The 9,730-nt window shown below is 34.9% G+C and overlaps 1 protein-coding gene across 5 annotated transcripts in view; it reads right to left on the bottom strand.

Annotated features, from left to right (window-relative positions):
* Positions 1-3,791: 3,791 nt before the first annotated feature.
* The window catches only part of CEP85L (centrosomal protein 85L), a 223,697-nt gene continuing 217,758 nt past the window's right edge, over positions 3,792-9,730 (bottom strand). For all 5 annotated transcript variants that reach the window (XM_082730950.1, XM_082730949.1, XM_082730951.1 and 2 more), the window contains one exon: positions 3,792-8,559. In XM_082730950.1, coding sequence (XP_082587076.1) covers positions 8,396-8,559 — 164 coding nt within the window. In that variant the 3' untranslated portion in view covers positions 3,792-8,395. The remainder of the gene's footprint in view (positions 8,560-9,730) is intronic.

Raw genomic sequence — 9,730 nt, 5'->3', positions numbered from 1 at the left:
GCTATGTCATTACACCCTTCATGTTTTGCAACCTCCTTTTCTGGATGATTTCTTCTTGACTATATTCCAGTTTACAATTCTCCTTTTGTTGATATCTAATATGCTATTTAATTTTTCCATTTAATTTTTTTAAAGATTTTATTTATTTGACAGACAGAAATCACAAGTAGGGAGAGAGGCAGGCAGAGAGAGAGAGGAGGAAGCAGGCTCCCCGCTGAGCAGAGAGCCCAATGCAGGGCTCGATCCCAGGACCCCGGGATCACGACCTGAGCCGAAGGCAGAGGCTTTTAACCCACTGAGCCACCCAGGCACCCCCCATTTAATTTTTAATTATATTTCTCCTTTCTAAAAATTCTATTTGATTTTTTCCAAATTTCCTTGCTTCTTTTTTAGTGTAAGTTTTTTATTTAATTATACACACATAAAGAAAAGCACAGGAATTATAAAAGTACACTTAATTTTCACAAAGTGAACACATCTGTGTAAATATCACCCAGATCAAGAAATAGAGCAACCCCAGAAACCCAGAACTTCCCTTGTGCCTCTTCTAGTCACTATCTCATAGATGAGATCTTCATGGTCTAACACTTTACATAAATTTAATCATAAAGTATTTTCTGTTTATAACATGATAATTACATTATTACAAATAGTTAAGCCTGACATGGTGTTCAATCCTGCAACCTTGAGATCATGACCAGAGCTGAAATCAAGAGTCAGACACTTAACCAAATGATCAACCCAGGCACCCAGCTAACTGTCTTATATGGTCAAAAGCCTTGCCACCTGTCCTCTATTTGACTGTTAAAATTGAAGATGATTATTTAGCATTACCAATAATGATATATCATGAGTTTCCAAATATGATAAAAAAATATACACCATCCAAGTAGCATTTTTGCCAAAAATGTTTGACCTCTATCTAATCACGAGAAAGAATCAGAAAAATCCAGACTGTGGCACATAAGATATTGACAAATATTGATGCTCTAAAAATTCAGAAATTTTCCAAAAAGACAATACTTGCTTTTGTTTTTTTAGAAGCTAAACCAGGGGTCTTACATGTGTTTTCTTGATTAAGCAAATACCTGAATCATTAATGATATAACTTAAAAGGAGACTTTGGAGGTTCCAATTTAATTTTTTTTAAAGCTCAAGTATTTGAAATCTATTTTATAGTAGTTTTGAGTCTCAACTAAACCAAACAAGATTAATAGAAATGAAGTACCCAAAACAAATGTGAAAGAATGGAAAAAATAGGATTTTAAAGATTTGACAATTGATCTGTTTAGGACATGGTATGGAAGGTATAATAGCAGTAGCCCTCATAAAGACATCTACATCATATTCCCTGGAACCTATGAAATTACATGTCAGATTACATGTCAAAGAGAAGTAGAATGTCTACTTGCATTCTACATCCAAGTAGAATTAAGATTGCTAATCAACTATGACCCTAAAATAGGGAGATTATTCTGGATTATCTGGGTGGACCAAATCTAATTTCAGGGTCTCTTAAAAGAGGAAGAGGGCAGCAGAGGAGAAGCAGTGTCAGATGGGCTTGGTCTGACATTGTGGGCTTTGAAGAGAGAATGGGGCCATAAACCAAGGAATGTAATAAGCCTTAGAAGACAAAAAAAAAAAAAAAAAAAAAAGGCAAAGAAACATTCCCCCAGAGTCTACAGACAGGAACACAGCCTTGTCAACACCTGGATTTTTTAGTCCGGAGAGAACCATTTTGGAGCTCTGACCCCCAGAACTTTAAGTTAATAAATTGCATTTCAATAAACTAGTAAGTTTGTGGAAATTTGTTACAGAAGGAATAGGAAACTAATATGGATGGGTATAAAAGGAAGAAATCACCACAAATGATTCTTGGAATAAAGGTGTAACTTTTGGAAATGTAACAGCTCAACTAGGAAGAAGCTTTTGGAAGGAGTAGTTTAATTTTGAGCATTAACCTGCAACAGAAGTCTAGTGAGTGGTCTAGAGTCAGGTTTTAGAGTTAAAGAGACCTGGTTCTTATTATGGCTCTGTCTCTTACAAGCTGTTCAAACTTGTTCAAGATACTAAACCTTTCTTTGGCTCAATTTTTTGGTCTAAGTGGGAATAAAAATAGCACCTACTTATTCCATAGAGTATTATAAAGAGAAATAAATGAGATGATTTATGCAAGGTCCTTATACTTGTCTGGCATGTGCTCAAATGTTGATTAATGAGGATGCTGATGTTGATGCTGATGATACAGAAGGCATAGAAGGCTGTGCATTATTTTTAAAGTACAGGCGATTAAACAAGTTTAACCATTTGTTTTATGACTAAATGATCAGTGTAGGAATAGAAGATGTAAATTAAATTACCTTGTTTGCTTGTTTAGAAGGGATGTGACTGTATACACTATTTCTGCTTAAATTACTATTCTTCAAAATTATGTATATATGCACTCAAAGTTAGATGCAATAGCATTCATTTTCTAAGTTAAGATTTTGTTCCTTCTTAAAGGATGTTTGCTCTGCTGGATCCACACCCCACCATTTTGTGCCAATACTAACAAGGTATCTCACGCCTCTTTTAAACGGACTTCTATGTTTCCACACAGAATGGTTTTGTTTGGTTAGGGGAAGTTGGCATAAAGAGAAGCCCAAACCATTCGGAAAATCACTGGGATGCACACTATCAAAAGCTCTTTGTTGGCTCCCCCCATTAAAATACTTTCTTAAACCAGATCAAACGTAATCATATCTTTCATTCTGAAGGAGAGACCTCTTTACTAATCACCTTAAAAATAGTCTAGGATTGGGGCACCTGGGTGGCTCAGTGGGTTGGGCCTCTGCCTTCAGCTCAGGTCATGATCTCAGGGTCCTGGGATCGAGCCCCACATTGGGCTCTCTGCTCAGCAGGGAGTCTGCTTTCCTCCCTCCCCTTTCTCTATCTGCCTCTGCCTGCTTGTGATCTGTCAAATAAGTAAATAAAATTAAAAAAATAGTCTAGGATTTTATCCACTCTGTTTTTATTTGTAAGACATTTGCTTGCAACCGAAATGGTTTGTGATGCATGATTTCCAAAGTGGTCCTTCTCCTGTTAACTGAATTAGATGTCTCACAAAAGACTGATAGCCATGCCAAATTAGTTGGACTGCAAACAGATACTGCTAATCCAAAAATTAACCAACTTCCTAGAGACACTGAGGCTATCACCATCCATATGTGTTAAAGCAAGGACCAAGGGTGCCATCCACAGGGCATCTCTGGGCCTAGGCTAGCAAACCATTAAAGCTGAGATGTCAAGACCCCTGCAGAGTAACCTTTAAACAATTCTGTATTTGTGTATGTTTCAATAAGGTTTCAACCTCTGATTAAAAGGGGGAAAAACAGAAAAAATTTAACTTGCCAGCTCAACCTTCTGGTAGTACTGAAACCAATGCTGTCTGTTGGAAAACTAGAAAGAAAACTCTTGATTTAAACAGGGATTTTAAAAACTGAAAAAGCAACACAGCACTATTTGCTAAAATAAATACAGGCATGCCTTGGTATTTATGGCACCTGTCATCAGAAAATCTCAGTGCCCTTCTTGGGAAGACCCTGAGAAAAAGCTTTTCAGTAACTGAAAAGAAATTGTAAGACAGACTAAAAGCAGAAGTATTCTAGTCAAAGATTCTTCTCGTGTATTCATAGAAAGCTTTTGCCTAAAAGTCAAGTCAGCTCAGCATATTCTTATCCTCGAGAATTCAGAGGAGTCTGAAATTTTGAATACATTCTTATATTAAGATTAGGCACTTCCAAAGACATATATCTTTTTATAAAAAATTTATTTCTCTGTAAATACAAATTCCAACATCACAAACAATAGTCCAGTGGAAAAATACTTAGCCATTAACATTGAAAACTTTTTAAAATTCAATAAATAGAACTTTGGCATTCAAAATTCTAGCTGTAAACCCTATTAAAAAACAAAAACAAAAAATAACCCCTTTACAAAAAAAGAGGCAAGAATGATAGATCAGAAGGCATAAGCCAACCAGTGGCTTCACATTCCTTTTACAATAACTGTATTTCAATTAAGTCACGACCACTCTGTATTTACACATGAGGTATTCTGGGTGGTTCAAAAACTGAACCTAGTTTACAAAAACCACCAGTCATAGTGACTGATTATACACTCTGCTGTGCTTTTAATGTAACCACCTAGCTAGCACCTTACTACTTCTTGTCATCACACCACTGTGATGCCAAACTTTATGTTTCTGTATTTAAATATTTATACATATATGTACACACATATACACACAAAGAACTACATTCTGGGAGGAGTTTCCTGCTTACTACACTGGGGAAAACATATATCCTCTCATGTTTCCTAACCTAAGGTATCTAACCTAATAATGAAAACCTGCTCCTTGCTTAAGAAAAAATCCTTAATCAGGTCTATTTAGAGAAGAACAAGGTGCAATAATCATCAACATTCTTAAAACTCATGTAAAACAGAAATGAACGCTTACTGCAGGCAAAAAGGCACAAAAGGTTCTCTCTGTATGCTGCTGCTATAGTGTTGTTAATGACTTACCGACTTGAAACTACATTAATATACTCAGTACTTCTTTTAAGTAAGAAAAAAAAAATCCAAAAGCTTTCCCCTTTCATGATTAAATGTATAATATTATCATACAGCAATATATCACCATGGCATCTTGGGGTAAAGCTGGAAATTATACTCTTTCACCAAATAGGAAATTATTTTTCTTGTTTTGTGAACACTAAAAATTGTCAAAAACGGAAACAAAATGAATTAAACTTTGGCTCAGAGAGCTACAGCTACTGGCAGTTTCAAATGATATAGTCTGAGTGAGCATGGTTATGAGAATTGCTTATTATTACATATCTATAATGATAGAAATCTACTTAAGAGAATGCCAATAATTCAAACTAAAAGTGTGCCTGAGCTGAACTATGCTATGTAAAAATACAGTCCCAAACTCTCGGTTACTAAGTTATCCAATGAACGATTACTGATATCGAAAGAACATTTTCCCAATAAAGTAGTTCCTTTAAAAATATCCTCTAAGGGATTTCTAGTAACGTCTTGAACTATGACAAAATTAATTTATAAGCTCATTACTGAGTTAGAAATGTACAATATCCACTTTAGCAACACTGCAGCCCTTGAGATTGTCTTTAAGAAGCTATTGAAAGAAGCCTAATTCAGTTGACTAAACTGTCATGACCAAAATAAATTACACACAAAAATAATGTTGTTAATATTAAATACTGAATCCCATTTCAAATATAAAAAGGGACAATACTTATTTAAAAAAGAAATCCAGGCATGACTGATCTAGTCACTACTTAAGCTTTTAAAATTAGAGGCCACTGAAAATTTACTAACAGCTTAACTAAAGTATCCTTCAGACATCAAAAGAAAAGACAACTATTGTGCCTTTGATTCCGTTATTTTTGTCTGCACAGGTAAGTGGGTCTTTTACTGAGATACTGTTACTTTATCCCTGCTTTTGTGTGACTGAGGCAGAATAATCTCAACTTCAAAATCCAGAACACCAATAATAAATGTTAACACTGCATGAGATACTTCCTAAGAAGATAAGCATTTAATTCACAAAAGCATAATTAAAAAGTTTTCACATCTAAGGAAATCACCCAAATAGATTTAACTTCAAAATTTAGGTTAATTTTCATCTCAGACATATATCAGTATAAAAACATCTGAGAACATCCTAGTTCAAACTAGAATAAGACACTTAGTATTTCTATTTGCCCATCTTACTTGACCTAACAGTCAAATCTTTGTTTTCAATGAGATATCAGTATTATTTGCAATCTAACAGAAGAAGTTATCTTGGGAAAGGGGAATTTCCTGAAAAATAAAATTAAAATTAAATGCTGACAAATAGAATACTACTATTTCATTTCCCCAAAAATATTCCCTCCAAGACTGTCTACTTATTATCTAGGTCCCTTCACAAACTCCAAACTCCAAGAGATTAATTTTGTAACTCAGGGTTATACTTAAACTATCACATCTTATTTTCCTTTTTTATTTATGAGGAGGTAGACATTTTAGAAATGGAAATACACCAGTAGTAGTCAATTTTCTAAATTAACACACTTTTACCTCAAGACATGTGAATTAAGTCAAATTCTGTAAGTTCTAAAAGAAAACTTATTTTAAAAATTAAATATTTTACCTTAAGTCAGAAAACAAAAATATGTCTACAGTAAATTAAAGCAAATGACCAAAAGTTTGTTCAAAACAACACTAATAACCATAAAACCCAAAAACATATACTAAAAACCTAGAAGACAATAAGAACCTAGTGACGCAATCAGTGATTATTTATGCACATCAGTACTATCATCTTAGGGTGCCTTTATTTCCCAAACTGTGGAAATTGAGAGGGAGGGGTTGGAGTTTCTATTCAGAGAGAATGTTAAGAAAGTTGTGTGTTGCACTGTGTTTTATCTCTTTCAGATGCTAGTATCTTCTTAATATAAAGGCCCATTTTTACAGATATTTTTACAAGGCAGAGTTCTTTGATTCAGATTTTTGGTATAAATTTACTACTCCCTGATTGTCTTCAAACCACCAACGTTAAAAAACAAATGAACACATTAGAATGCCATGTTCTTACAAGTGACTTTTCCATATGAGCATAGGTACTTGGAATGCAAAATCACTATCATGCACTGATTTCTTAGTGCCCAGATCCTAAGAAGTAAGAGTAGGGAGGACTCAGGCACTAAACAAAAGTACAGTTGGATGTACTTACAATGTATTATAACTGACTGTTGTAACATAACCACAGAGTAACTTACTGAGTGCTGCATATTAGCCAAATTCTGAACTGAATGTCTTCCTGGGGTTTCCTTCAAGTTTTTATCCCACATATTTTCTTAAATATCTGAAAATATTTAAGAAAAATCTTTTCTAGGAGCAATCTTTATACCAGTATATAAGCCTGGCAACAGAAACAGACATGTGATCTGTTCTTGCCCAAAACAGTATTATCCTGTTGAATTCATGCCCCTTATTTCTTCTACCTCTTATTTGGTCTTACCCTACTTGAGACCTGGTTGCATCAAGAAAACAAACCAGTGTGTAAAGAACAATGATTGCCATAACTAAGTGTATTCAAAAGAAAGGAATAAACGTTCTAAAGTAATAAAACATATAATCCTCCCAAAATTCCAAATAAAACAGGAAAATACTTGTTTGGAAGTTTAAATAATTGTATGTCTACTTAAAAATCAGTTTCATTTCATAATGATATCCTGTACTCCAGAAGAAGAAATAACCTTGTATTATATGAAAAACCCAGTTTTTAATGTACTTTACCTAATAAATATAATTGAAATATCACCTGGTTTTGATATTGTTTTATGTTTGTGATAGTTCAGATATCAAGAATACAGGTTGGCTTTTTCTTAAAGTAGTTTTAACTTTAAAACATACAAAACTATTAAAATGTAAACGTGAGAAATGGATAAATAAACTATTGCTCCAGAGTGACTTTGTTAATCCTTCTTTTACAACAATGGCTTTAGATGGTTAGCATTAATTCTTTATGGCTTTGTTTACATTGATTATTGTAAATGAAAAATTGTTAATAGTAAGGGACATGTTAAAATTAGTTCAAATTATGTTAAGTTGCCTTGTGATAAATAAATTGCAATGCTAATGAAAAGATTATCACATCAAAATTTCATACCTCTAAGGCAACCCATAATCACTCTGGAAAAATAGCTGACCTACCCACAGTACTAAATCAACCCAAACCCACAACCTCATCATTGCAGCACAGTGGTTGTTCAAAAGACAAATGGTTTTGCCAGCTGTACTCCTACTAAAACCTTGCCTGCTGTTGGAACTCTTGTTCAGCCAGCCCTTGAAAACCCTAAAGAACAACACAAGCTTCTAATGAAAGAAAAGAAATACAGGAATAAACAGTGTGTGCCTTTCTCGGAAGCTTTGCTTTGACCCTAGAAATCCTTATAATTTTGTGAATAAACACACATGTGCACACATGTGTGCACACACGCACACACACAGCTACAGATAAAAAGAAATCCTATCCATTTATCTGAAGGGCACTATTCACAGCTTGGTCCTACAATCAGTAGTATGAGAAGACAGATTTTTTGTTTTTCTTGTATACTTCATCACATTTTTCAAATAGTAATTTGGTTTTTTGGCCTGATTAGATAAGCCCCCTTTGAAGCCTCATCAAATCCCCTTTCTCCCCCAGGAAAACAAATCCACAGAAAAAAAAAATTCCTATATATCACTTGTGACTTTCCATTATGGCTCCTAAACAGAAATATGAAGAACTGTAACACAGCAGCATTTAACAATGGGTCGTTATTGCTGTGGGACCAAGAGCTGATCACTGGGTAATGCAGTTGTCTCCCATGTCCTGAGCATAGCGGTCGGATATTGTAGTCCTTAATTCATCGATGTCCCTCCGTAACTGGCATACATCTGACAATTTTTTACTGAGTGTTTCTGGGCTATAGTCATTCTCAGTCTCTTCAGCTGAACAGTTCATTGCTGTGGAAATAAAATATGGAGAATGTCTCACACTTTTTTGACCAAAGGCATTTTAGGAATTTTAACTTAATTATCATTAGAAATATAATACTGTATCCTGAATACAAATCAGGTTCAGGTTTAAATGTATCATTCAGTATTAAATAGATCTTGTTTACCTGCTCCTTTAAAATTTTCACTAATTAAATTGCATTAAATCCATACTGTAATACACATGTTCAACATGTTTAAAGCATGACAACATTCCAAAAGTAAGAAAAAGCATGCTCTAATAACTCTCAAGCTCAACTATAGCACTCATTCTGACTTGACAAAAAATGGAAAATCACTTCTGTATTAAGGAGTGATAGCTTTAATTTCTATAGACTGCAAAATGGGTTTATTAGCATGAAAGCATAAATTTCCAAAATATATGGTTAAGTGTGTGTGTATATGTATGTATATGTATGTTTATGTGTGGTGTGTGAAATATATATATATATATATATATATATATATATGGAATGCTACAACCCCATGCAATTCAATTGGGCTGATGGCTAGCTGCCCAATCGCTGAATGACCTAGGGTGGGGAGGGTGAGGCCCTGAGTCAGCTGGCTGTTAATTATTTACCTCAGTTCCTCTCTTTGTCAGCACATCTCAATATTAAAGCAGATGGAGTCAATAATTGTAAAATAAATTTTTCCTTGGGGCACCTGGGTGGCTCAGTGGGTTAAGCCTCTGCCTTCAGCTCAGGTCATGATCTCAGAGTCCTGGGATCGAGCCCGGTGGCATCGGGCTCTCTGCTCAGTGGAGGGCCTGCCTCCCCCGCCCCTTTCTCTGTCTGCCTCTCTGCCTACTTGTCATCTCTCTCTCTCTGTCAAATAAATAAATAAAATCTTTAAAAATAAATAAATAAATCTTTCCTTATGCTTTTACTGGCCTTGGTAGCTTACTGGAGGTGTAAGAGTCAGATTAACTTAATTCAACAAACACAAACTGAACACCTACCATGATCCAGGCACTATGCTAGATGGAAAGGCCAGCAAAATAATGGATGCAGTGGTTTATTCTTAATGATTTACTTCATAAACAAATAAGCACAGTTAAGTATTATAGGTGTCCTACCACCATACACAGACTGCAGTAGCACAAGGAAGAGAACCACCAGCCAACTGGAGAGGGTGCAGC

The sequence above is a fragment of the Mustela nivalis genome (assembly GCF_964662115.1).
Source record: "Mustela nivalis genome assembly, chromosome: 5".
NCBI classification, from domain to species: Eukaryota; Metazoa; Chordata; class Mammalia; order Carnivora; family Mustelidae; genus Mustela; species Mustela nivalis.
The sequence above is the reverse complement of the archived record's forward strand: the minus strand, read 5'-3'. Positions and strand labels throughout refer to the sequence as shown.